Consider the following 27,682-nt stretch of genomic DNA (forward strand, 5'->3'; position numbering starts at 1 on the left):
ATCAATGAATTTGGTAAAGTAGCAGGATACAAAATTAATGCACAGAAGTCTCTTGCATTCCTATACACTAATGATGAAAAATCTGAAAGACAAATTAAGGAAACACTCCCATTTACCATTGCAACAAAAAGAATAAAATACCTAGGAGTAAACCTACCTAAGGAGAAAAAAGACCTGTATGCAGAAAATTATAAGCAATTAAATGAAATGCAATTAAATGAAATTAAAATAAAGCAATTAAAGGCCATACAAACAGATGGAGAGATATATACCATGTTCTTGGATTGAAAGAATCAACATTGTGAAAATGACTATACTACCCAAAGCAATCTACAGACTCAATGCAATCCCCATCAAACTACCAATGGCATTTTTCACAGAACTAGAACAAAAAATTTCACAATTTGTATGGAAACACAAAAGACCCTGAATAGCCAAAGAAAAAGAAAAGAGAAAGAGAAAGAAAAACGGAGTGGGAGAAATCAGGCTCCTGGACTTCAACTATACTACAAACCTACAGTAATCAAGATAGTATGGTACTGGCACAAAAATAGAAATATAGATCAATGGAACAGGATAGAAAGCCCAGAGATAAACCCACACGCATATGGTCACCTTATCTTTGATAAAGGAGGCAAGAATATACAATGGGGAAAAGACAGCCTCTTCAATAAGTGGTGCTGGGAAAACTGGACAGCTACATGTAAAAGAATGAAATTAGAACACTCCCTAACACCATCCACAAAAATAAACTCAAAATAGATTAAAGACCAAAATGTAAGGCCAGACACTATCAAACTCTTAGAGGCAAACATAGGCAGAACACTCTATGACATAAATCACAGCAAGATCCTTTTTGACTCACCTCCTAGAGAAATGGAAATAAAAACAAAAATAAACAAATGGGACCTAATTAAACTTAAAAGCTTTTGCACAGCAAAGGAGACCATAAACAAGACGAAAAGATAACCCTCAGAATGGGAGAAAATATTTGCAAGTGAAGCAACTGACAAAGGATTTATCTCCCAAATGTACAAGCAGCTCATGCAGCTCAATATCAAAAAAACAAACAACCCAATACAAAACTGGGCAGAAGACCTAAATAGAGATTTCTCCGAAGAAGATATACAGGCTGCCAACAAACACACTAAAGAATGCTCAACATCATTAATCATTAGAGAAATGCAAATCAAAACTACAATGAGGTCTCACCTCACACCTGTCAGAATGGCCATCATCAAAAAGTCTACAAACAATAAATGCTGGAGAGGGTGTGGAGAAAAGGGAACCCTCCTGCACTGTTGGTGGGAATGTAAATTGATACAGCCACTATGGAGAACAGTATGGAGGTTCCTTAAAAAACTCAAAATAGAACTACCATAGGACCCAGCAATCCCACTACTGGGCATATACCCTGAGAAAACCATAATTCAAAAAGAGTCATGTACCACAGTGTTCACTGCAGCACTATTTACAATAGCCAGGACATGGAAGCAACCTAAGTGCCCATCGACAGATGAATGGATAAAGATGTGGCACATATATACAATGGAATATTACTCAGCCATAAAAAGAAACGAAATTGAGTTATTTGTAGTGAGCTGGATGGACCTAGAGTCTGTCATACAGAGAGAAGTCAGTCAAAAAGAGAAAAACAAATACCATATGCTAACACATATATATGGAATCTAGAAAAAAAAAATGGTTCTGATGAACCTAGGGGCCAGACAGGAATAAAGACGCAGATGTAGAGAATGGACTTGAGGACATGGGGAGGGGGAAGGGTAAGCTGGGACAAAGTGAGAGAGTAGCATTGACAAATATACCAAATATAAAAAAGATAGCTAGTGGGAAGCAGCCACATAGCACAGGGAGATCAGCTTGGTGCTTTGTGACCACCTAGAGAGGTGGGATAGGGAGGGTGGGAGGGAGGCTCAAGAAGGAGGGGATATGGGGATATATGTATATGTATAGCTGATTCACTTTGTTATACAGCAGAAACTAACACAACATTGTAAAGCAATTATACTCCAATAAAGATGTTTAAAAAATAAAAAGTCAGGGTTCTTTCAAATTCCGCCACTCGGCTTTCTAGGTGCCTCTTTCTTTTTTAAAAATTCTTAAATTTTTTATTTTTATACAAGTTTTAAAGGTTACTTTCCATTTAGTTACTACAAAATATTGGCTGTATTTCCCGTGTTGTACAATACATCCTTGAGCCTATCGTACACCCAATAGTTTGTACCTCCCACTTGCCCACCCCTATATTGCCCCTTCCCCTGTCCCACTTGTAACCACTAGTTTTTTCTCTATATCTGTGAGTCTGCTTCTTTTATGTTATATTCATTAGTTTCTTGTATATTTTAGATTCCACAGTATAAGTGATATCATACAGTATTTATCTTTCTCTGTCTGACCCTAAGTGCCTGTTTCTTCATGCAAACATTTTAGCACCTCAAGCTCTCGCTGGTCACATGGGAATGAAACAAATTCAGTGAATCTCACTGCATTCATGTTGCATGATGAATTTTGGAAATTTGCCCAAAATAGAATTCTGAGAAGGAGGAATGAAGAGACTAAATGAGTAGTCTAAGCCCAGGTCGACAGAGGAAGACCACTGATGATCCAAGGTGGCTTTGAGTCTCCAAAGTTCAGGCCTTAATTAAGAAAAGAATTTCTCCTATGCCTGTTCTTGATTCCTGAAGTTAAAATATTTATTAAAAATAAAAGACTAAATATTGTTACTTCTGACCAGTCACTGTATAAACTACCCCCTTCGACTTTAGAAATGAAGACAAACATATTAACCCCCAAAGGCTCAGTCACTCCTCATAGGTTAAGGGTTCTTAGTTCTGTAGATTTACCAGGCGTCCATTAATTCCCACCTACTCTTCTGCTCTGAGAACCAAGAACCTCAGTTGCTAACACCAAGGATCAGTGAAAATAACCTGTTCCCCGTCAGTTGTTGGCTGGCTCAAAAATCCATACCCTCAGAGATGAGAAACTTAGAAGGTAAGGACAGTGGCATTAGCTCAGGGGGTGGGTAACACAGTGAAAAGACACAAGTGCATGGATTTCTGTTTTAGGGACCTGCTAGCTTTTCTGTGATAATGAGCACCTCATTCCAAAGCACATCCTCACTTCTAGGTAACTCACAAAGGCCTGGATCCATCACAAGAAGGGTCAGGTGAAACAAGAGGAAACAAACCACCACCATCAATGAAAACCTCTGTGCTGTACCAGCAGGAGGCCAGCTGTGTATTACCCCTTTATGTTATGAACAGCTGCTTTTTAAAAAAATTATGTAGTTCCCCTCCACCAATGTGTGGTCTATCTGGTACATACCAGTGTGAAAGTGCCCAGACCTACCTGATTAGTAGACTTCATGAGGATGTAATTAGTGACCTTTCCAAAGGGCAGCCCCAGGTTAATGACATCATTCTCGGTGCAGCTTCCCTCCGGCAGATTGCAGATGTGTACCACGCGGCCAGCACCCGTTTTCCACTGCGCAAACGGGGACAAAGAGCAGTGGTGTGGTCTTCAAAAGACATTTCCTCCTTGCCCTCTGTCTATTCTAGATGCTCCTATTGGCTATCTTCCCCCAAATAATGATCAAAAAACTATAATTTACAAAATGAATGCAGAAAAATAATCCATTTGCAGAGATATATAAAACATTGATTTTATGCCATCTCTTTACAAAAAAGATTCGTAACAATTTTAACGAGAAATCACATCCAGGGCTGTCGAAGAGATAAGGAAATGGGCATAACATATGTTGCTGGTGGGAGGTTGTGTATCTACAATCTTCTGAGAAGATACTTCAGCATATTGAATAAAACTTAAAATATATATAGCACAGGATCCTGCCATCCCATTTTTGGAAATCTAGCCTACAGAAATAAATACACCGATATGTAAATACTTATGTACAAGGACATTTATTGCAGTTAATTTATTATATTTCTAAGGGACCCATGAAATGAAAATCTTGCCCATCAAAAATCTGTGCTGTGTCTGGTGTCAGGGCATGTGAGAAATCTTAACCAGTTAGAAACATTTTTTATGTGTGGTATTCTTTTGCAAATATTTGAGTTAGGGTAGTTCAGTCTACTTTCCTTTCTGTCACTGAACTAAAGTATCTTTTTGTTAAACTCAACTAGGTTCAAAATCATATTTGATTCATAAAGGGTGTGGGGTTATTTGTATAATCACTCTACTCTATCCTTGAACAGTTCATATAAACATGGCTATTATTTGCCTTACGTCCCATGGGAACTCTGGACGATGGGGGAGAAGGGGTGAGAGGAAGGCAGAATACGGTCTAGGTGGTACTCTTCTAGAGTAAAATCTGTCCACCGGGGTCACAGACAATCCTGAGTGCCTTGGATCAGACAGCCTGATGCCTTATGCTAATTCCCAACCTCGGTTCTCTAAGAAGTCCAAGTCCTGAAGGGTCTTTGAAGGTAATATATCAAGGAAGGATTGTTATTTTTGACATTTAAAAAACCGGAGTTGAGGGACTTCCCTGGCGGTCCAGTGGTTCAGACTTCGCCTTCCAATGCAGGGGGTGTGGGTTTGATCCCTGGTCAGGGAGCTAAGATCCCACATGCCCGGCGGCCAAAACACCAAAGCATAAAACAGAAGCAATATTGTAACAAATTCAATAAAGACTTTAAAAAATGTAAAAACAAACAAACAAAAGAACCTGAGTTGAGATCATACTTTGAGTTTCTTTACTGAGATGCTCATCTTGGTTAGATCCTTACCCTGATGAGAAAGTCTGTTTGGTGTGTCTGTGTTTTTCGATTCATAAAAATGGGGAGCTAGTTAATTACTCACTAATGTAAGTACTTTGGCAGATACAGTACTTTTGCCAAACATGAAATGCAGGACAGGTGCTGCTCGAGGTAGGAGTAATAACTGAAAACAGTTTGGGCTGTAAAAAGCACACGACTTCCTGATGTAGCGAAAGAACCTGATCTTGGAAGACAGAGGGCTGGGTTTCAGTCCCAGCTCAGCGACCAATTAGGTACATGACAAGGACAAACTAGTTTTCCTTTCTGGGCCTTAGCTCCCCAGTGTCTGGAATGAGGAAGTTAGTCTATACGTCTTAAGTCCTCTCCAGATGTAAAATATCCATGCTTATGTGGCTCAGAGTTCTAAAATCCCACTCCTCTCAGAAGCCTTGCCAAGCTAAACCCTAAGATCCAGGTTAATGATAAGTTTCCCCAACTGTGTTGGGCAAAAACAGGAAGTCTGTGTTTTTCCCACTCCCTGTCCCAATGAATGTAATGTTTGTCCTCCCACTCTGTGTGCTCAGCCATTTCAGCATGCATGCATATGAGCACAAGCACGGCCATTGTTCAGACAGGCCTGTATGTGTTGGTGCTGGTTTCATCTTTACAGGGTTCAAGATAAGCTCCAAGCAGTGAACACCTTGCCAATGTGCTCTGCCCTGAGAAAGACTCTGCTCCCTGAAAGAACGACAGGAGTTGAGATCATATACTGAGATAAACTAAAGACACGTGGGAACGCTGCCTCTCTGAGGACAGACACACATCAGGTGTGTGACGCCTCACGGTCTTCAGGCACCAGTGCCAGGCCAGTGGGAATATCAGACAGACCTGGGTCTGTGTCCCTGCTCCCCAGTGACTACCGTGGGCAAGTTACTGAATTTCTCCAAGCCTGAGTTTGTTTGTCTATAAACCAGGGAAAATAAACATTGATTCCACAGGACCGTTTAGAAGACAAAAATGCCACAATGTATGTAAAGTGCCTTTGTGCAAGGCCTGGCATCAGCAGGCTTCTATAAATAAATATTTGTCTCCTTCTTTCCTCCAACGGTTAAAGGATGTGCTATGATGCTCCTGGACTGGGAAAAAAAAGTAACTGTACTGTGATTATGTAAGAGAAAGTCTGTGTTCTTAGGAAATTCATGCTGATGTAGTTAGGAGTGAAGAGGTACCATGTCTCCAATGGTTCCGGAGAAATATGCATAGATCATTAGATGGATGGATGGATGGATGGATGAACAGATAAAGACAGAGATGGTTGGATAGACAGATGATAAAGAGACAAAGACAGAAGAGACACAGAGAGAGAATGATGAAGTAAATGGGCCAAAATGTAAAAAAAGTAGTAAATCTAGGCAAAAGGTATATGTGGGGGGAGTGTTCCTTATACCTTTCTTGCAACTTTTCTGTAAGTCTGAATTATATTAAAATTATAAGTTACTAAAATAAATTTTAAAAGATGTGCTCTGGGGCAGAAGAGCAGCTGGGTTTAGAGAGAATTGTGAGACCTGGTGTTGATGGGCTCCGCTAACATCCCACCTGATGGTCTGCCTGCTGAGCTCCCAGGAGGCACACATGCGACAGTGCATTTGGAACTTTCCAGTCCAAGGTCAAATCTCTAAGAGAGCTAAGGCATCTGGGCTGTAACTGAAGCCCTCATTACTAACCTAAGGGGACAATCATCCTTCACCAGCCCGGAGGACACTTCAGTCAGCTCGTAGACCAGCATGACCCGAATGCCCCTACGTGCAATCAGGCGCCTGGGCTGTACATTTTCACAGGCTGGGGTCACTCATTTAAAACCAGATGCTGCTTCTAATGGTTCATGCAGCCGAGTCCAAGACCTCTCAAGTCACCCACAAATCTTTTATAGATGGGTGGAAATGTGAAAAGAGCAGACTTGTGTAGGAAGATTCTGAGACCTTTCAATGCCCTCCAATGCAGGTGGGAACAGGCTTCGCAGATGAGTTCAAAGGACAGCCCCAGTTCACATAACTCACAGAGCTGCAATAAAAATGTGGCTCAGGGCAAGAGGCCTGCGGGGTGAGAGAAATCTCTCAAAGTGCTTCTTAGAGCTACGAAATGTAGATTCGATCTTCAATAAACAATTTTCTCTGCTCCAGCCTGATCTCCGTTAGATGTGACCTAATTTCCTCTGGCACACAGTCTGTGGGCCTCTGCTGGGTTTGTGCTAAACAAACCTGAGGACAGACACGGGGCAAATGTTTATTTCTCATGGTGTTGATTTCGAACATACTATGCAGAGAGTGGATGGGCATGAGTTCCAAAGCTATGGACCTTGGTGTAACTTGGAGGATAGAAAGATGTCTTTATTGATACTTTCAAATATTTTATAAAGCATATTAGCTTTGACTTAGAGAAAATCTACTTTTATTGGTGCCGGATTGCCTATGGGTCTTGGGTGGCTCATGTGATGAGCAACTTCAACATTACTGTAAACTTTAGAGTCATGGAACCTTAAAACCAGGAGGTCATCTGGTCCACACTCATCAATGTGTATGCAGACACTGATGCCTGGGAGAAGGTAAGGAACTTAATCTGCGGGCAATGAAGTAGGGGTAGATGTGTGATAACAGCTCTCACTGAAAAACCAATCAATCGCAGACTTGATAAATTACGGTAAACGTATACAACAGACGGTATTACAACATCTGATAGTGTTTTATGTTCAGTTGTGAAAAGATGTCTATAAATCAATTAAAATATGTCTTGAGAGTTTATGTTAAGTGAAAAAAAACCAAGTTGCACAACAGATGATATGGGGTAATCTGACTTTCCCCAAAATATATACTTTTAGTACACTAGCTAGAGATAGATAGCTATAGGCAAAGACATTTACCTTTGGCTTTCTCTGCAGGGTTAGATTTTCTATTTTTTATATCTCTGTTACCGTTTAAAATTTTTTACATCATTTTACTGGTTTTGCAACAAGAAAAAATAATTCAGATTTGTAAAAAGAAAAGGAAAAAACCCAGAAAACAAAACCCACCCAGGTCTCCTGTTTCCCCACTCTTTGCTCTCTTCGAAAATGTACAAGGTGACCCCTGCCCAGGGGACAAGAGCGAGGACAGAGCTGGAATGGTGAGGGAGGGTGCCACGTCAGTTAAAAACTCTCCACGCTCTTTGGCGGTCAGGAGACCAGAGTGCTCTGAGCCACGGACCCAGAAGGCCAAGCTGGACAGACAGATGTTCAAGAAACAGCCAGCAATCTGAGGGACAACCTATGATTTAAACCTCTGGTCTTTCACAAACATTTCTATTTTCCTGTGCCTCAGTTTCCTTATTTATACACGTTCTCTGGTGTGCAGGGTCCTGGTGAGAAAGAAACTATAAAAACAATGTGTATCGTCCCAGGCCAGGGAGGCCCCGTCTGAGGCACCAGCACTAAATAAACTCCAAGGTGGCTGTGAAAACTACAAGGCGGTTTTACGGGGACAGCCAGCAGGCAAAGTGTATCTCAGGCAGGGCAAGAAAACGATTTACAGCCTGAGAAGGCCCCTATGGCCCCTTCTAGAAACCTGATTACTCTGTTTATGACAACTCAGGCAGCAAAGGAAAAAGTGCGTCTGCTCTGTCAAATGGCAGAAGCTTAAGTGAAAGTGAATGCTCCTCTCCCAGGACCCTGGGGCTGGAGGACCCTGGGGCTGGAGGGGACAGACACAAAGCACCCACCCTCGGCAAACGCAGCACACGACTGTCACTTCAGTGCCCCATCTCTGTCAGAAATAAACATGGAAACGAAGGGCTTGCATTCCCACCGAGCTGAGACAAACGTAAATTCAGCCAAGCCTGGGCTTGGGGGAGGCGGTAGATGCGTCATGTGGTCATTATAGATTTCGTGGCAGTTCAGATACCCTCTGAAGCCTCAGTCATGACACGGAGCCCCCTGTCACTGTGTTCCCCTGCTTAAAAACAGAGGGCTTTAGAAGGAAGAACTGCTCTTTGCTCCACAAACAATAGTGGTATGACAATGGCTGAGTCCTGGCTGTTCCGGCTTTTACTCAACAAAATGTGTTTCTGAAAAGACTCATGTAATTGGAATCAGGCAGAAAAAGTCCTGACACTGGACTGGAACACACTTCTGGAGGAAAAGGCATCAAAGCCTTTACGGGTTCTCTATGGTAGCTGGAAGCGGGGAAGTGGGAGGAATTTCACTGTCCTCCTTAAAATTTTATTTTCTGTTTGAATTTTCACAAAAAGCATAAATATGTAAACAGAAAAAACCAATAGAATGCAAAAGGAGCTCGCTGGCCACTCATGGAGCCCAGAAAAGCATGCCCTGGTAACACAGTAACCACCCCTTGATGTATCTACTTATCTTGGGAGGTCAGCATTTGTAGGCAGAAAAAAACCCAATAATTTTTCTGAGGAACTCTCCTACTACTTAAAGGAGCTTCGCAGAGCATCGTAGCAGATTCATCAGCTCTTCATTTCTCGGCTTTTCTCCAGAGGTCAATATTTTTGGATTTCAGGTTTTTCCAAAGTGACATACCCACATTCGATAGCATTTGCCAGAAATGGCAACAAGAGGGCCAGAAGCCGACAGAAGGATGTGAACATCTAGGCACTGATGATGCAGGGAGTGGCTGGGGCAAACTGTGTCCTCATCCCCCAGATTATCCTTGGGAAGCTCACGTGACCAGCAAGGCTTCGCAGAACTTGTAACGATAAAACCAGTCAGGTGAGAGCTCTTCACCTCCAATGGGTGTATAGAAATGCCTCCAAATGTCGGGTTCATCTTGGGTGACGCTGTCACGGTACAGGAGAATTCGGATGCTGGGTCTGATGGCCTTTTCACCTTTTGCTCCACGGCTGCTGGCCAAAGCCCGAGAAGTCCGCAGCACTGAGGCTTCTAGATAGAGCCGGGTTCCCTGGGTTCAAATCCCAGTGCTGCCATTTACCAGCTGTGTGACCTTAGGCAGGTTACTTAGTGTCTCTGTGCCTCAGTTTCCTCCCCTCACAGAGTTGTCTGGAGGATTAAATGAGCTCATACATACATAAACATGCTAAGAATGTGTTGGACACTATGTAAATGTGCTATTATGATCATATCCGACAACGTCTGGGCTCTCCATCACCTTCCTGCTGCTGCCAGTGCTGAAAGCAAAATGTTCCTTGTGTTGCTTCTCAGGCTCAAGCCAGAGGAATGCCCATCTCTAGGCGTCTGGAGGAAACTGTACTCATGAATGGTCACAAGTCAGCAGATCGCTCGTGCCTGCCCCTCACCTAAGTAAAGCCCTTCCGCGGGAGCCTCTCAGCATCTCTCGGGGTGGGGAGGGCAGATATGACTACAGAGATTCCCAGACAGATTCGCACAGGAGGTACGCTGACACTGAGACCGGCCCCAAATCACATGACCAGCAGACAGAGCTGGCCTTAGCATAGGTTTCCCCACAGCAGGCTAAACAGACTCGTTACTCAATAATAGCCATTATTACTTCTTACACACTGCACGGTTCACAAAGCATTGTCAACTACACGGCCTCATTTGACCCTCACAAGGGCAGGACAATGCTGGTCTACCCTCAGACCATCGAATCAGGAGACTGTGCTCAAATGGCCACATAAGATGTTCCAAGATTAGAGGCATAATCAGAAGGATCACAAGCCAAGTGAAAACCTAACTTCAAAAGTCATTATTAGGGGAGTATTTTCCCGATTTAAGGAAATAGAGCCTCAGAGAAGTAAAGCCATTTGCCCAAGGCCTCTCAGCTTCAGGATCCGGAACTGGGACTTGAACTTAGGACCTCTTGCCTCCATATCCACAGCAAAGGGCCTCTGGTTCACTGGTCAGCGCCGGAGGACGCAGTTGAGGCACAGACAGACACAGAGTCACCCTGCCCTTGCCTCTCCTCGCCCCCTCAGCCCCTGCCCCTTCATAAAGGGACTCAGTTGACACGGGCTCTCTTTCCTGTGCCCAGACCCCTGGCCCATCTGGCACCCAGCCCTGCCTCCCCTGTCTGGGTCACAGCGCCTTTCCGCTTAGTGCTGAGGTCTCAGAACTGGCTCCGTGGTCCACAGCGTGGGAAACAGGCCCTGGGGTAGGTGGTGCTGGAGCGGCCAGCGCCCCCATGGGACACGAGGTCAAGTCATCGGGCGTCTGACTCCAAGACAAATGCCAGGTTCACTGAACCCAGCCATTCTGCTCTCCTGGGACTAACCCCAAGCTGTCACTGACGGGCCGTGGCTCTCAGCCTGAAGACTGAAGAGGGAAACCACAACATTCCTTCACACACGGGCTTGCAGACAGGGGCTCCCTCTTGAAGCACGTCTCCCCGAAACACAAATAAACAGACACAAACAAATGGAAATCTCGGCCCAGACAGGCCTCACTTCTCATCATGAACCTCTTCGCCTCCCTACTCACTCAGCCCCCAGGGTCTAAAACCTACACTTCTCTGCTTGCTCTTCCTAAGTTTTGCTCAAATGCCCCGACAGACACGTGGAAGGGACGGCACGTGGAGGCCCGCTCTGTTGAGCGCAAGAAGAAAGAGCCCGCAGCTGCTCACATCACGAATTGGAAAAATACGGGCACAGGCAAAACCACACAGACACACGCCCTCGAGCAGGGTTCAGCCGAACACAGTTTGCTTTACAGGTGGCTCTGCGGCTCCCACCCCCTTCCCCACATTTGCCAGGGAGGAAGAGAAGCTGGGCAGCTCCTGGAGGACCAGGCTACACGGAGGGGGAAAACTGAGCGGGGAGAGCGAGTTGTCACAATTGCTGGAAAAAGGAGGAATGAATCTTTAGAGCTTTGGGGGACGAAAGTGCCCGTTGTAGAGAGGAAGGAACACAAAACACAACTAAAAACGAAGTATTGATATTATGCAGACGTCACCATTTCCCCAAGGGGTCAAAAATACCGTTAGTGCACGGTCCGTACTTTTCAAACACATTTTCTCTTTCTGTTCAAGTTTCAGAATTACCCACTCACAGGAAATGGTCCACTTCAATAAAATGTCCAAGTCTTAGAAAACACACAGCACACACACACACACACACACACACATACACACACACACACAAAACCCTCATACTTATTTTTTTCTAAACCAGTGCTGAATGCTAGAAAACCTTTGAGTGCATTCAATTTTAAGAAATTATGTCAGCTTTTTAATCTATGTGTTTCAACACCAGCTGGACTGAATTAAACAACTCTTTTTTTAAAAAAATATTCATCCATTTATTTATTTATTTGGCTGTGCCGGGTCCCAGTCGTGGCATGTGGGATCTCCAGTTGCGGCATGCAAACTCCCAGCTGTGGCACACAGGATCCAGTTCCCTGACCAGGGACCGAACCCAGGCCCCCTGCCTGTGGACCACCAGGGAAAACCCTGAATTAAACAACTCTTGATGACCTCTGCTTTCCTACTCTGCACTAAGCCGCATCTGTGCCAGCTTCAACCCAGCCCCTTCTGTACCTCTACACCCAGGCAGAGCAGGTGATACAAATGCGTTGATGATGACAAATGACAGCGGAGAAAATGCTTCTGTACTCACATTTGTCCCTGGGGAAGCTGAAGGGAATGCGGGATTTGACTGAGTAAATGACCTTGCAGGAATGGCCGCATATGATGTTCCAAGATTTGAGGAGTAATCTAAACGGTAAATTACACAAAACTGGGTGAAAACCTAGTCATTTCCTTGACCTTCAAAAGTCATTATTTATGGATATGTGCAAGAGTAATGTTCCTCCTACTTAAAACTAAAAATGACTTTTTTACCAAATGTTCTTTTAAAAAAAATATTAAATTTAGCTTTTCTTTCTTGAAATAAATCATTCTTTTTCATAAATGTTTAAAAGTCGTAAGGCGAACATGATAAAATAACTGGTTTAAGCCCCCCAAAAAAAGTCATTATTAGGACAGAAGTGGGAAGAGAAAAGTGAAAATTCCATTTTAACACAGTGATTAGTGATTGGCATGATTATACTTCTGGGCATGTTGACAACCAGCAAAGCTTCACATCCAAAACATGCAGAAAACACTGAGGAGGCCAGAGAGCAGGCCCAATGCATTTTAGCATCTTGGGATCTGTTTCCTTTATAGATGTGTCCACAAAGGCACATCGGGGACATTTGGTTATTAAAGATGGGGAGTAAATGTCAAATAGATAGCTAGTGGGAAGCAGCCGCATAGCACAGGGAGATCAGCTCGGTGCTGTGTGTCCACCTAGAGGGGTGGGATAGGGAGGGTGGGAGGGAGACGCAAGAGGCAGGAGATATGGGGATATATGTATATGTAGAGCTGATTCACTTTGTTATACAGCAGAAACTAACACACCATTGTAAAGCAATTACACTCCAATAAAGATGTTAAATAAATAAATAAATAAAGGTGGGGAGTAAGAAGCCTTTGGAAAACTGATTTCTGCTTCAAGCTGCTGATCTGTGGGGCCCTTTCTCACCTTCGTTCCCAGCAGGGTTATAAACGGCTGTGCTGTTGGGAGAGGCACACAGTGTTCCCTCTGCAGAACCGAGTACACACCGGACAGCGGCGCTGGAGAGGGGTGAAAAAGGGGAACCAGTGACTCAATAAGTTAAACAAAGAATTGCCATGTGACCCAGAAATTCCACTCCAAGGCTTAGACCCCAAATAGCAGAAAATAAATGTTCAAACAGAGATGTTCACAGCAGCCCTATTCATAATAACCAAAAGGTAGAAACACCCCAAATACAGATCAAAAGATGAATGGATAAACAAAATGTTTATATATATATATATATATATATATATATATATATATATATAATATTATTCAGCCATAAAAAGGCTACATACGCTACAATGTGGGTGAACCTTGAAAATATTATGCTAAGTGAAAAAGCCAGTCACAAAAGGTCACGTGTTATATGATTCTATTCATATTCAATGTTCAGAAGAAGCAAATCCATGAAGACAGAAAGCAGAGTAGTGGTTGCCAGGGGCTGGGGGTAGGGAGGGGGAATGGGAGTGACTGTCTAATGGGTATAAGTTTCCTCTGGGGGTGATGAAAATGTTCTGGAACTAGAGACTGGTAGTATTTGCAAAACCTTGTGAATGTGCTAAATACCATTGAATTGTACACCTTAAAATGGTTAAAATGGTGAGTCTTATGTGAGTTTTATCACAATAAAAAAATGGGGAGCCAGAAAAGAAATGCCTTTTTAAAATCACTTTTTTAAATTATGGCAAAATACACATAACATAAAACTTACCATCTTAACCATTTTTAAGTGTACGGATCAGTGGCATTGAGTACATTCACACTGTTTGGCAACCATTGCTACCCTCCATCTTCCGAAGAACTCTTTCCCATCTTGTAAAACGGAAACTCTGTACTACCTCCCCAGCCCCTTCTCCCCGCCCCTGGCAGCCAGCCACCCTTCTACTTTCTGTCTCTATGAACCTGACGACTCTCAGTACTTCCTGGAAGTGGAATCACACAGCATTTGTCCTTTTGTGACTGGCGTATCTCACTTAGAGTAACGTCCTCAAGGTTCACCCATGTTGTTGCCTGTGTCAGAAATTCCTTCCTTTTGAAGGCTGAATAATATTCCACTGTAAACACAGACCACATGTGTTTATCTATTTACCTGGCCTGGACATTTGGGTTGCTTCTACCTGTTGGTTACTGCAAATAAGGAAGGGAGGCCTTTTGGATGAGCTCATTTCAAAACACTTAACCCCATCCTCTGTTCTACATCCCTGGGCCCAGGCTCCTCTCTTCTGTGTGGGTATCTGGAACCCCTTCCTCACTGGTCTCCCCGAGTCTGCCTTTGCCCCCACCACCTATTCTCAGCATGGCAGCCAGGGTCCCAGTCAGTGAAGCCAGAGCACATCCCTTCTCTTCTCAGCCCTCCAGCGCTCCAGTCCCATTCAAATCAAAAGTGAAAGTCCTCTACACAAGCCCGAGTCCTCAGGATGGGGCCCCACTACTTCCCTGGCTCCTCCCCCCAGGTATTCTACACTGCTCACACTGATGCTGCCTGAGCATCCTTGGACCACGCCAGGGCCCTCAAACTCGCTGTTCCTTCTGCTGGGAGTGCATGTCCCCCAGACGGCCACGGTTCATTCCATGCCCTCCTGGGATGTCCTCAGTGAGGCCTTCCCACCACCAGCCCCTCTGAGTGCGTGCACACACACACACACACACACACACACACACACACTTCGTGCCTCTGCCCTGATGCCGTTTTCTGCTTAGCGTTTACCACCAGAGATGCTATAGAGTTCACCAGTTTATCATCTGACGCTGCCCCACCCCCCTGCCATTAAGTGTAAAGCTCCTTGAGAACAGGGATTTGCTTGTTTTGTCCTCTGCTCTTTCCCCAGCAAGAACAAAGCAAGGCACACAGTAAGTGCTCAGTGAATGTGCGCTGAGTGCATGCATGAACCTGTCCTCCTGGACAGCACTTACTTTTCAGAGAAGAGCAGGCATTTCTGAGCATGGAGTTTCCCTTTTACATGCAGCTCCCAGTCCTAGGCCAGAAGGAAAGAAAAATGACCGAAGGAGAACTGAGCCCCCAGGAAGGCAGTGGACGAGCACAGGCTTCCTCCTAAGGGAAGGGAGGGCAGAGTGCCCAGATGCTGGACCAGCCCTGCTGATGCCTCTCCCTCCCCTGCTCCCCTCCCATCCAGGCTCCTCCCCCGTTCCTGCCTCCCTAACCAGCCGTCGTCATCATCATCATCATCGTCATCATGGGCCTCCACCTGCACATCCCATGCCTATCTTGGACAGGAGCCCAGATTCACAAGTTCGATTTCCTCTTCCCCTCTCCGGGGGCCCCTGGTCCCACCACACCTCTGATGTACTTCCATATGAGAATCTGGCAGGTGGACTCCCAGGGAGTTGCAAAGCCTCAGAAAAGACTTCTGAGAGACAAAATCCTCCATCACCTCCCACGTTAGCCGGCCCCCTCCTGAGACAGGAGGTGAGAGGGTATGGTCCACCCAAGTGACAGGGATGCGTTTGCATGACATAACCCAAGCAGGGGTGAATGACACACTGTGGTGTGTTGCCCGCTAAACAAGGATTACTGTGCTCTGCAGACAAGATGAGAGACAAGAGGCCGTACAGCTCAGTGATAAGAGGCACAGGCTCTGGGAGGGTCAGACCCACGTTTGAATCTCCACTCTACCACTTTCTGGCTATGGGGCCCTGGACAAGTTATTTCATCTCTCTGGGCCTCAGTTTTTGCATCTGTAAAATGAGTATAATAATAGTATCTACCTTGGAGAGTTACCACTGACACAGAGAAAGGGTTTAATATATGCTAACTGCAATTATTATTGCTTTGGAATATTTCACTGCATCATCAGTACATCTTGGGGGAAAATTTATACTACCACGGACTTTTGTTTGCAGGGGCCCAAAGCACTTTACAACCACTGAAAAGGTGTAATAAGGCTCTACCTCCATTTTGCAGATGCAGAAGCTGAGGCCCCTCTATAACAATTTGTCTAGGTCCCACCTGAGAATTACTCCCTTGCCCAACTCAAAATTCTGCTAACACTTTCCCCCTTTTGTACTCAGTACAGTATACCTTCTCAAGGCATGTAGACAAGGAGGCAGAGGCTAATTCCTGAGTCCCTTTTCCATAACCCAAGTGGGGTCACTTGGTCCTCCACTCACCCTCATCTCTCACCTGTAACCATGGGTAAGAATCTCTTATTTGCCTTAAAGCAAGGGACTGGCCCTGATACATTTCTGAAATTCCTTCTGGTTCTAATACCTAGGCTTTTCGTCAAGGGTACTGATGGCAAAATTCTGTTACCCAGTTCCCAAATGTCATAGTTCCTGGCCTGTGAGCAGCAGGAGTTGGGCTGTGGTGGCGAGCCCACGAGGCTCCAGCTGTGGCTCCCAGCCGGTCCTGGATGACTCACCTTCAAATCAAACACCTTCTTGTCGCAGATGCTACAGACGTGGGGCAGGTGGAGGGGGGTCACACCGTGAAAGTCATTCAGCTCATGCGCCTGCAAGGGCTGCACAGACAGCATCGCCTGCTCCTCCGTGGCCCGCCGCCAGGCTCCGCTGAAACCCTGTTTGCTGTTGTTGAGCCGACCCCCAAAGGAAGGAGGGGTCCTGTCTGGGGTGGGCTCCTCGGGGTCATACAGCTCATAGGGCTGGCTGGGGGCTGGAGGCCACAGGTTGGGGACTGTTCTAAGATCGGGCTTGCTTTGGCCAGAGAATCCATGGGGGCTCTCCCACTGGCTGTTCGGACCCTGCAGCAGCGGACCTACCTCGCCTTTCAAGCCCCCGGCCGGCTCAGCCGCAAATCCACCTGCCACCTGTGACCCTTGGGCGTTGGGTCCGTAGAAGTCCGTGGGAAAGGCGGCTTGGCCATCTTGCCCTGAGTGGCTGTAGTGCCCTTCATAGGTCACGCCGCCCGAGGTAGAGGCTGAGGCTGGCAGGAAACTGGGCTGACCATCAGTTTCAGAGCCATATGCCTGGCCCGAGTTGGCTTTGCCATACTCGTAGAATCCCGCAGCAGCAGGGGCGGGCCCAGTCTTGCCAATGTCCAAGATGACTGCTGGCTGGGCAGGGGTCTGAGGCATGACCCCGCTGAAAGGGTGCATCACAATGGCATTGGGGGGCTGGCTGGGGAGGCTCACAGAGGGCCCTGGGCCTCGTGTCTGGCCCTGGGGCGAGAAGGCAATCGCATTAGAGGGAAACCGGGCACTGGGCATGGTTGCTGCGTGTTGGGGCACCCCGGTGTGGCCATGGGGGGAGCTGATCATGGACGGATGCCTCAACTGGTTGAAGAGAGGCTGGGACATGGCCACTTTGGAGAGGACTTGGTTCAGGACGGTGGCGGCCGCGGTGTTGTTGGTGACGGCCGTCTGTGCCAGCTTTAGCCGGTGGAGGGTGAGCTGAGCTTGCAGCTGAGCCAGCTGGAGGCTCGCGGGCGAAGGAAGCAGCGGGTTTGGGTTACTGACCGAGAACGGGGTCTTGTCCAGGAGCTTGGCGGCACTGCAGGGAGACAAAGGTCTAGATGCACAGCTGTTTTCCACCCAGGGGGGCAACAGGCTGTTTGTTTGCTCATCCGTGGCCCCTCCCATACAAACAAGACCCTCCCACACAGGCCCCACATGTAATCGAGTCTGCAAAAACCTATGCTTATACACATCAATTAAACAATTATTTTAAAACTCCAACAGAAAAATTCTTGTATGGTATAATGTTCAATCTCACTGGTAATCAAAGAGATACAAGTTAAACCATTAGAAACAAATATTTGCCTAGCAAAGTAGCAAATTATATATATATATATATATATATATATATATATATATATACACACACGTATATATAACTATATAGCCACATATATATCTCACAGCACTCAGTGCTGGTGAGATAAAGCAGAATGGATACGATATCAATGATAGTCTAAACTCGTGCGACTTTGTCCGAAGGTAGTCTGGCGACATGCATTCATTACAGCCATACTCTTTGACCCAATAATTCAATTCTATAAATCTAGCCTAAGAAAATGAGCTAAAATGCAGACAAAACTTGATACCCGAAGATGTTTAATGATACTACATTATTTAAGAGTCCAACGTTGAAAGTTACAAATAACTGATAATAGTAGGGAGGGGAGTTTTAAAGTGAGCAAATTATAACATATTTATAGAATGAAATGTTCAGTAACCATTCACTACTGGTGCGTACATTTCTATTGTATTATGTAATATTTAAGACATTCAAAAAAGTGTTCCCGGGCTTCCCTGGTGGCGCAGTGGTTGGGAGTCCTCCTGCCGATGTGGGGGACACGGGTTCGTGCCCCGGTCCGGGAAGATCCCACATGCCGCGGAGCAGCTGGGCCCGTGGGCCATGGCCGCTGGGCCTGCGCGTCCAGAGCCTGTGCTCCGCAACGGGAGGGGCCACGGCAGTGAGAGGCCTGCGTAACGCAAAAAACCCCAAAACAAACAAAAAAGTGTTCCCATCATCAAGCTTAAGACAGAAAACATGCCACCACACTAAGTCCTCCTTGGGTATCTGCTCTTCCATCCTCATCCCACACTCATCCTTGCCGGTCATAGGCTCCATTTTGAATTTGGTAAGTTCATCGTTTACAAAGAAAACAAAAATTAGTGACACGAGAAAAATCCATAGACTCTAATGTTAAATGAAAAAAGTAGTCTTCAAAATTGCACACAGAGTGAATTGTGTGTGTATATTTGTGCGAACACATTTTCATCCTTGTCCTCATTTCACAACCAAAAGCAACAAGAATCATGTGCCCCTCAGTTCACTCTCAAACCCAACTAGCACAGGAAACAATCAAAAAATTACAAGTGAAGAATCTGAATTTGAGATCATAGGCAGTGGTGGGCTCTCACAGAATCTTCTTTCGGGGGTGTTCTGTCTGACACGTGCCTTTCACGTGACCCCTGTTGGTTGGTTACGGTGTTTTCTAGACCAAAAACCAGGACCCGTGGACTAGAAAGGGAACAGACTTTCCCAGAAAATCTGGGACACGTGGTTACCATTGTCAGGGCTCTTTTGTAAGACCCTATATTTCCTGGTCTTAAAGTCCCCTTCCGAGGAGTGGGTGCAATCAGGAAATGTGTTTGGGATGTTGATAAACTGGAATTCTCAGGACATTTTAATGGGAAGAATGGGACCGTGCAATTGAGATTGGGATTGCCATGGACAGCCCAGACTGCACGTTCAGCATGTCTACGGCAGTGTGGGATAGAAACTGCAAAGCTGGGACACTTTAGACAAGGTGTCCACTGTCACATGCTCTGTCCCGTACAAGTCTGATGACAATGAAACAAAGGAGAAGGGCCAGAGGTAGGGACAGGCGAGGGAAAGAAGGGAGGTGTGTGGCATGTCACTCCTCTCCCACTTTGGGTTGGCGCATTACATTGGTCCGAGAGAATGAGGGGAGGCAGGTGGGGGAGGCAGGTGAGTGGGAGAGATTCTCACATTTACTGCGACACTGTGTGGCCAGTGCTTTGCCTATGTTATTTCATGGGATCTCGCCATTAGTCCTATGGGCTATGGGTAACCTCACCCCAGTTTTGCAGGGCAAGAACCTAAAGCTCAGAGAGATTAGGCGATCTACTTAACGAATACCCATCGTTGGTGAGTACAGACCAGGGAGTCAAACCCCAGCCAGGCTCTGCAAAGAAGAGAAGGGGCGCAAGTGGTTAAGTACACAGCTCCTCAGCCCTCTCCGAGGACTTCTTCATGGGCTGCTTCACTGTTTTGCCTGAAGTGAGTTCTCAGAACATTAGGCACACCCACATTCAAGTTCAAGTACAAAACACACTTCGAAGCCAGACAAAAATGACTTTGTCTTACTCTTTCTCATTCTATGTGAGATCAAGAATTTGCTGTAAGTCATTAAAGAGACAGGACCTTCACCCAGCCAGCAGCCCTGCTGTGCTCCAAGGACAACACAGGCTGGCTGCTTTTAAGATACTGGGGGGCTGGTTAAAGGTCATGACAAACCTTTTCTCCTCTGGGTAGTTGTGCTGGTTGCAGCCAAGCCTTGGTGGCCCCAGTGTGGCCCGGGCACAGATCATGGCAGCAGCAGAGTTGCAGAAGTGCTAACTGTCCACGTAGGCAAGAATATGAAAGGAAAAGGAGGATGCTCTAGAGTCTGGTGATAGATTTCTACTTGTGTAGTATTAAGTAGCTGAGCTTTGGAGGAGCAATTAAGCTTAACTCAAAACCCTGCCCACACAGTGCCAACCCTTCCTACCAGGGCTGTCCTGCAACGCAGCCTGTCCTTGATAACAAGGCAATGATGAGGTGCCAACTTGGTTTCCATGAGAGAGTAAGACAAGGTTGGTTCTGTTTTTCCCAGAGAAGTCAACTGTATTTTCTAAGACTGTGTTCTGGGCTGGAGGGAGCTCTTGCTGGAGATTCCCCTTTGCCTCTGAAAGGACACGCAAGGAAGAGCTGCCTTTCCAACTAGGAGAGCCAACCTCGCTGGGTATTTGTAGGTCAGCCACGGGAAACGAGTGCTTTTCTGAGGACAGTCCAGGTTACAGAAGTTTACTCATTCACATGCAGCATGAATTAAGAAGACTGGCTAGATTTTCTTCCCAACTTCTGCTTTGCCTAGCAAATTCCTATTGTCCTTAACTTGAATCAACTTTGAATGGAAGTGATTTCACATGAATCATCAGAGCTAGATAACTTTATGAACCAAAGACCCTTCGATAAAAAATAAAAGGCACTTTATCCTACTTATAAAAAGCCTTAAAATTCTTAGCTTATCAGCATTAATAACTTAAAATTCAGGTGCATATAACAATTACACTTCTGAGGCAAAAATTGGGGCATGTCATCTGACACCCTAAAGGATAGAACAGAGGTCACCCTCCTGTCTTCCTCGGTTTTCCACTGTCACATCACTGCCTTATATTGAAAATAACTGCTTATGTGCCTCTCTCCCTCCACTAAATGTAAGCTCCACCAGGGCAGGGAGCACGTCTCAGAGATTCTCGCATTTTCCAGGCACACTGCCTCGCACTTGGTGGGTACTTGGTAACCGCCACGAACAGAATGAAGAAGGAAGATAATGCATGCATTATAGGAAGGAGAACCTAAATATATGCAGAAAACAAATGGATTTTGCTGTTGTATACAGCTTACACTTCACTCAGGTACAGAGCCACCGGCCTAGGGAGCTGTCTACAATTCCCCATTCCAAAGCAAGAGTTCCAATACTCTCACTCCCTGTCCAAATCTAGGTTTTGAAATCAAATGGATAATCCCTGTGGTAGGCTAAATAATGAACACCCCCCCCCAAAAAAAATCTCTACATCCTAATCCCCAGAACCTGTGAATCTTACCTAAAATGGTAAAGGGGACTGTACAGATGTGATTAAATTAAGGATCTTGAGATGGAGAGATTATCCTGGATTATCTGAGTTGACCCAATGTAATCACAAGAGTCCTTATAAAATAGAGGCAGGGGGATCAGAGTCAGAGAGAGAAGATATAAGGATGGAAGCAGAGTCAGAGAGGAGAAAAGATGCTATGCTGCTGGCTTGGAAGACAGGGGGAGGGGCCGTGAGCCACGGAAATGCAAGTGGTCTCTAGAAACTGGAAAAGACAAGGAAACGAAATTTCCCCTCATGCCTCCAGAAGGAACCAGCCTTGCTGACACCCTGACTTTGGCCCCGTGAGACTGATTTTGGACTTCTGATCCCCAGAACTGTAAGAAATTTAAATTTAACTGTAAATTACTAAATTTGTGGTAACATGTTACAGAAGCAATAGGAAACTTATAAAACCCACCAAGAAAATTAGATGCAAAAGAGGCTTCCACTCAGAGAGGCAGCAGTGGGTGTGGGGACATTGGCTGGATCTTTCTGGTATGAAGTCTTGCCCCCAGAGATCCTGGGGAACACAGACCATCTGACCCAGGATCTGAACACCCTCTGGGAACTTAGCCAAGAGCCAGAAAAACCCAGAAGTCTCTTCCTTTTCCGAGTCACATTTCTCTAAGCAGCTGGAGCAATGGCACCCTGGGAGAATTACAGACCCTTAGCGATCAAGTCATCCACCCCTCTCACTAACAAAGAAAGTGATTTGCCCAAAGGCACACAGTTGGGTGGCAGTAAAACCTCAATGAAAACCCAGAGCTTTCAAACCAGCTTCTAGTGCCTGACAGAATAGCCTTGCCTCCAAAAGCCTTAAGTTCCAGAACTATCTATTTCATCACCAAATTATCATCTCCACCCATATTTCCCTGTGGTCCTCCCCTCTGTTCAGTGAGATGCTGACTCCCTTCCATATGCAAGGCACTTGCTGAGCACTGGGGAGGTGCAGAGATACAGGCCCTTTCTGGAACCCCTGTCAGCTCCAGAAGTGAGAGCAGGGATGCCCCCTTGTCTGGGGAACAGGTGCGGGGCAGGGTTCTATGCACCTGCCACATCCTCTCTTCTTCTAGGTCTTGAGCAGCAGCTCTGTTTGCAGTCATCTGGTCAAACCTCATCTCTGGGCAGGAGGGAGTACAGCCCAGTCAGGCACATGACCTGGGCATCCGGCACAGAGCTAGAATACCTACCACACAACCCCACAGAGGGCTGGTCCACATTCGCAGAAGAAACAGCACAGCCGCTCTGATTCATCCAGGCCTCCACGAGGCTCACTTCCCCCAGGGCTGAGGTTTCTTTTCCTTTCCTGAGCCGTTAATTGTAACAAAGAATTCACAGTGCAAAAAAAAAAAAGAATTCACAGCGAGTAATTACATTAAAAACTTTGGTTCCCTGCTCACTTAGAAAGTTGGTTTTTTTGTTTGTTTTTTGGGTTTGTTTTTCAGTTAAAGCAGAATTTCTCTCAAGAGTTTTAGAAATGAAACACAACATAAAGGAGAATGAGTTGCCTTTATAATACTGGGAGATTTAGGAGCTCCAGATGAACACTGTTTCTAATGGTTTAATCCCATAGTGTCAAATGGATGTGTGACATATTGCACCCCCTGGGACAGCCAACATCTGTCTCTAACCCTCACTCTTTGTCCCAAAGCTCTTTCACATTTTATTCTGAGTCCCCAGCAGGATGTCATGATGGATTAGTATTTGGGCACAAGAAGTGAGGCACTGTCCTTCTTCAGTTTGAGTCGGGGTGCTGGAAATTCAGCAAGATTTTTGTGACATAATCCATCCTGTTCTGAAAGGAAGGGAGGGTACCCATGACACAGACAGGGGCCGCAGGGCCTCTGCTCTGAAACAGACTCCAGCAAAGGGGCCAACGGGGCTTCACGAGTTTGATTCAGCCCACAGGGACTGAGCATCTATTCTGTGCCAGGCAAAGGTGCTAGAGATGGAAAAAGAGAAATCTTCCTGAAACCACAGGGGAGACAGGTCAACACAGAGAGGATGAATGTTCCGAGGTAAGCACAAAACAGTAAGGTACACCAGGAAGTGGTTCAAGCCTCAGACATTTCACAGAAATGTAACAAGTGAAAGAAAAGGCCAACTCAAGGGCCTTCCCTGAACTCTGAACAAAAACCTGCAAACATTCTGGGTTTATTCATCAACCTACAGATGCAAAGATGCATCAGCTGTTGGTGAAAGGCAGCTATAGGGTGAGCCGTGGTCAGAGACCCGGCTTCCGTCTGCCTGTTACTGGTTGTATGATGAGGGAAAGTCGCTTAATTTTTCCAACCCTCAGAATTTTCCCATCTATGCAAGAAGAACAGTAATGTCCACCCAATGTGACCCAGTCCTGGACAGTCAGAGCCCCTGGCCACAGTGACGGGCTCAGGAATGGACACTCCCGGATACTGCTGGAGCTGTCAAGAGAGGGACACTTGTCTTCCTGTCAGGCCACGGCCAGGTTGCTAAACTGGCAGAATTTAAGCCACCACTTAAGGATGCCTGAGAATAAAGCCCACCCAAAGACACTGGCCTGGAGACAGGGGCACAGGCCACTCCTGAATGTCTGCATAGGGATGCCTCATGCCGGCTTCCCCTGGATCTGCTTGGACTTCTCTTTCCATGAACCAATGCATTTCCTTTATGTGCTTAATAAAAATAACAATGTAAAAAGAAAGCCAACCTACTTGAACCACCTGCATGGAATTCAGAGGGTTCCCTCCACGGCCTCACGTTGACTCAAGAGCCCCCTGTCACGCCCCAGCTCCTTCTGCAGAGGAGAATGACCATACGGACCCAGCGGCTGGAGGCGAGGGGCTACTCAGGGGACGCCCGGGCAGGCACTTTGGTGTATCTGCTGACCAGAGAGACCTGCTTCCTGGAGGTTCGGGAAACAGAACGCTCCTCCATCCTCAGTGGACTAAGGGCCCCGCACCGTGGTCACGAGGCCATGTATGAACAGGGTGCCAGGGGAGAGGCCCCGCGAGGGTGTGGGCTGCACGACTTTCTACAGGTTTGGAGAGCCGGCTCTGGCCACACAGGGGCTCCCGTGCGTGGGGACATAATGCCTCGGCCCTCACCTGGGAGCAGCTTCTAAGCCACGCCTTTCATTCCTCAGCACCTAACAAGCCATTTTTTGTTGTACTAAGAACTGGCTTTATTATGCAAGGCATTCATCTATCCCCAAGGAGGAAAAGTTCTTTATTACAGATATGATGGTTCTCTGGTCTTCTTTCACTTGGAGGAGAGGTAAGTGTACATATTGGGCTGTGGGCTGCCCTGTACGAACCAGGGTGGGAAATCAGGCATCCTGGGTTCCAGTCGTAACTCAGCGCTTGTCAACTGAGTCACAGTGGACAACAGACCTTACCTCCCTGAGCCTCGGCGTCCTCAACTATGAAAAGAGAAATCACAGTCTTTCCTCATTTACATTAATGAGGGTTGATGCGGGATTCACTAAGGAGTTGTCAGAACGCTCTGGAAAGTGTGCCATACAGACATAAGGATGTGGCATTGGCCGAAGATTACCGGAAAGAGAACATCTTCTGTGTGATCACAGCACACTCTTCCCTTTCAGAAAACATTCCTCTACAGAGGAAGTGATATTTGTCGCTCACATCCTGGGAGATAATCTCATTGCCACTAGGATTCAGAGTAGAAAGAGGTAAAATCGATTCAGCCATATTAATGGAATACCAAGCATACCAATGTGATTGAGCTCTGCATCACACATGGGGGGCGGGGATGGGAAGGGGCATTGCCCAGAGGCTAAGGGCACAGGTTTCAGAGTTTGTATCAACCTGGGTATGAATTCTAGTTTGCCACGTATCAGCTGGTGACTGTGGGCAAATACTTATTCTCTCTCAGCCTCAGTCCTCATTATTAAAGCAAAGATGGTTATATCTGAGCTGTAACCTAAGCTATAGGTTTGTTCTAAGAGTTAAATGACAGGGTGGGCATAAACTGTTCCACACAACTCCTACACACGGTAAGCAGTCGCTAAACCAATGAAGCAGCGAGCGGCACAACTACCAGACTTCTTACCACTATCATTACCATTACTATTCCTACCATCACCGTCATCGTAGTCATCATCAGGGCAAAGGGCAGGTGAGCTCTGCCAAGGCAGAGAAACGAACCTTCCTCAGAGACAGATAGAGATGGATGACAGAGAACACAAAGAGATGTAAACACAGAAGGGGAGTAAAAAAAAAGTAAGAGTGGACATGTGCTGGGAGAGGAGAGAGCAGGAGTGCGGACTGGCACTTGGGGGGACACAGAGCGTTACCACAACTGCTTGGTGAACTGGATAAGGAGTCAACAGTAGATCTGAAGGCCATGCAATAACAGAAGGATGCAGCTGAAGTTCAGTGGTATGAATGTGTGTGGACTCACAGCAAGCTCTTCCCTGGCAACGTTTGGCCATCCAGAAGCAGAAGCCAAGAACCGCAGCTCAGAGCACGGTGGCACCTACCCCAACGGGACCGGTCACATTTTCAGTAAGCACCATAACTTCCAAGATACACAATCAGGAATTTAAATTCACTTCCAGTTCAACACAGTCCCAATGAATATGCCATTTCTTCTCACATGGTAAGATACAAAATACCATTTGGATGAGAGAGCTCATGACCAGGCAAGAGAAGGTTTTCCAGGTTTGTTCACACTTTACGGAGCAACCAAATCAAATCAAGTGCACTGGTCAGGGTCAGGGTCAGGGTCAGGGTCAGGGTCAGGCCTTTGCTGGGTCCTGCCCTTCCATTGCCTCCTGGGAGCCGAACCTCAAATCATAAATTCTCAACTCACTGTAACACTCTTAGAAGCTAGGTCAGGATATGAACCACAGGGAACAGCCCTAAGTGTCAGGTTACAAAGATGACAATGATGATACCACAGTAATATTGGGGCTGAAGTTTACCCTGTAGCTAATTATCACAAGTGTTAAGAGCAAGAAGAGATCTCAGAGACTAGTTTGACACACTCATTCTACAGAGGAAAAAAGGGAAGCCCAAAGGACTTGCCATAACATGTGAATCAACCAAAGGACTTGCCATAATATGTGAATCAACCCAATCACACAGCGAGATAGAGGAGAGCTGGGACTGGAAGCCAGCACTCATCCTCGTTCCTCGGGGCTCATGCAGGCACTAGGGTGTACCATCCCCATCAGCATGCAACAGGTGAGTCTTCTTTCTGGGAGAAGAGTGAGATCACACACTTTTTTGACAGTGCTGTCTTCCTGGTAACAAGAGAGCTCCTGGATTATCCCTTGAGAGGCCTCTGTGACTAATTTTGAGATGACTGGGTTCATGCTGGCATTATCCCATGTTTGGGTTTTAGCCTGACATTATCATATGATGATTCATATCACCATGACACCTCTTGGAATGATTCATAACAGCAATGATAATCCTATCATCTCTCTTTTGTTTCATATCTTTTAGTTGGAGTCTTAGTGTTTTCACCTCATTAGCTATCTGACCTCTAGGACAACCATATGGGTAGGTAAATCAAATATGACCATTTCCACTTTATATTAAGACGACTGAGTGAGACCAAGAAAGGTCAGAAGAATCACCAAAGGGCATCCAGGGACTAGGCTGGGACTTGAATGAGGGTCTCTTTACTGTAAGGCCAGTTTTCTATCCTCGGTTTCCACATTCATGAAAGGGAGCTTCTAAAACCACATTCCTGTACCTACTTCCTTGGGTGTAGTTTTTTTGTTTGGGGGGGAGTTGTTTGTTTAAAGGTACTAAATATAAAGCTATTTCCTTTATTTTGTGTGTTTTTTCTCCCAATTTATCATTTTCCAGCTTTATGAGTATATAATTAACATATAACATTGTATAAGTTTAAGGTACACATGTAATGATTTGATACATGTATATACTGCAAAATGATCACCACAGTAAGTTTAGTTAACACATCTAGGATGTGATGTTTAATAACACATTTGATACCAGATCACCAGCCTTTTGGTGCATTGCACTCTGTACCACTTCAATCAGTCAGAATAAGATTCTAGGAACCTGG

The 27,682-nt window shown here is 45.8% G+C and overlaps 1 protein-coding gene across 1 annotated transcript in view; it reads right to left on the reverse strand.

Moving 5' to 3' along the window:
- Positions 1-27,682, reverse strand: part of RBM20 (RNA binding motif protein 20) — a 202,906-nt gene that overhangs the window by 40,033 nt on the left and 135,191 nt on the right. Inside the window, exons 4-8 of the mRNA XM_065893886.1 lie at positions 16,682-17,768; positions 15,216-15,277; positions 13,224-13,315; positions 12,318-12,415; positions 3,370-3,513 (exon numbers count right to left, since the gene is read on the reverse strand). Coding sequence (XP_065749958.1) covers positions 3,370-3,513; positions 12,318-12,415; positions 13,224-13,315; positions 15,216-15,277; positions 16,682-17,768 — 1,483 coding nt within the window. The remainder of the gene's footprint in view (positions 1-3,369; positions 3,514-12,317; positions 12,416-13,223; positions 13,316-15,215; positions 15,278-16,681; positions 17,769-27,682) is intronic.

Source organism: Phocoena phocoena, chromosome 16 (assembly GCF_963924675.1).
Source record: "Phocoena phocoena chromosome 16, mPhoPho1.1, whole genome shotgun sequence".
Classification (NCBI taxonomy): Eukaryota; Metazoa; Chordata; class Mammalia; order Artiodactyla; family Phocoenidae; genus Phocoena; species Phocoena phocoena.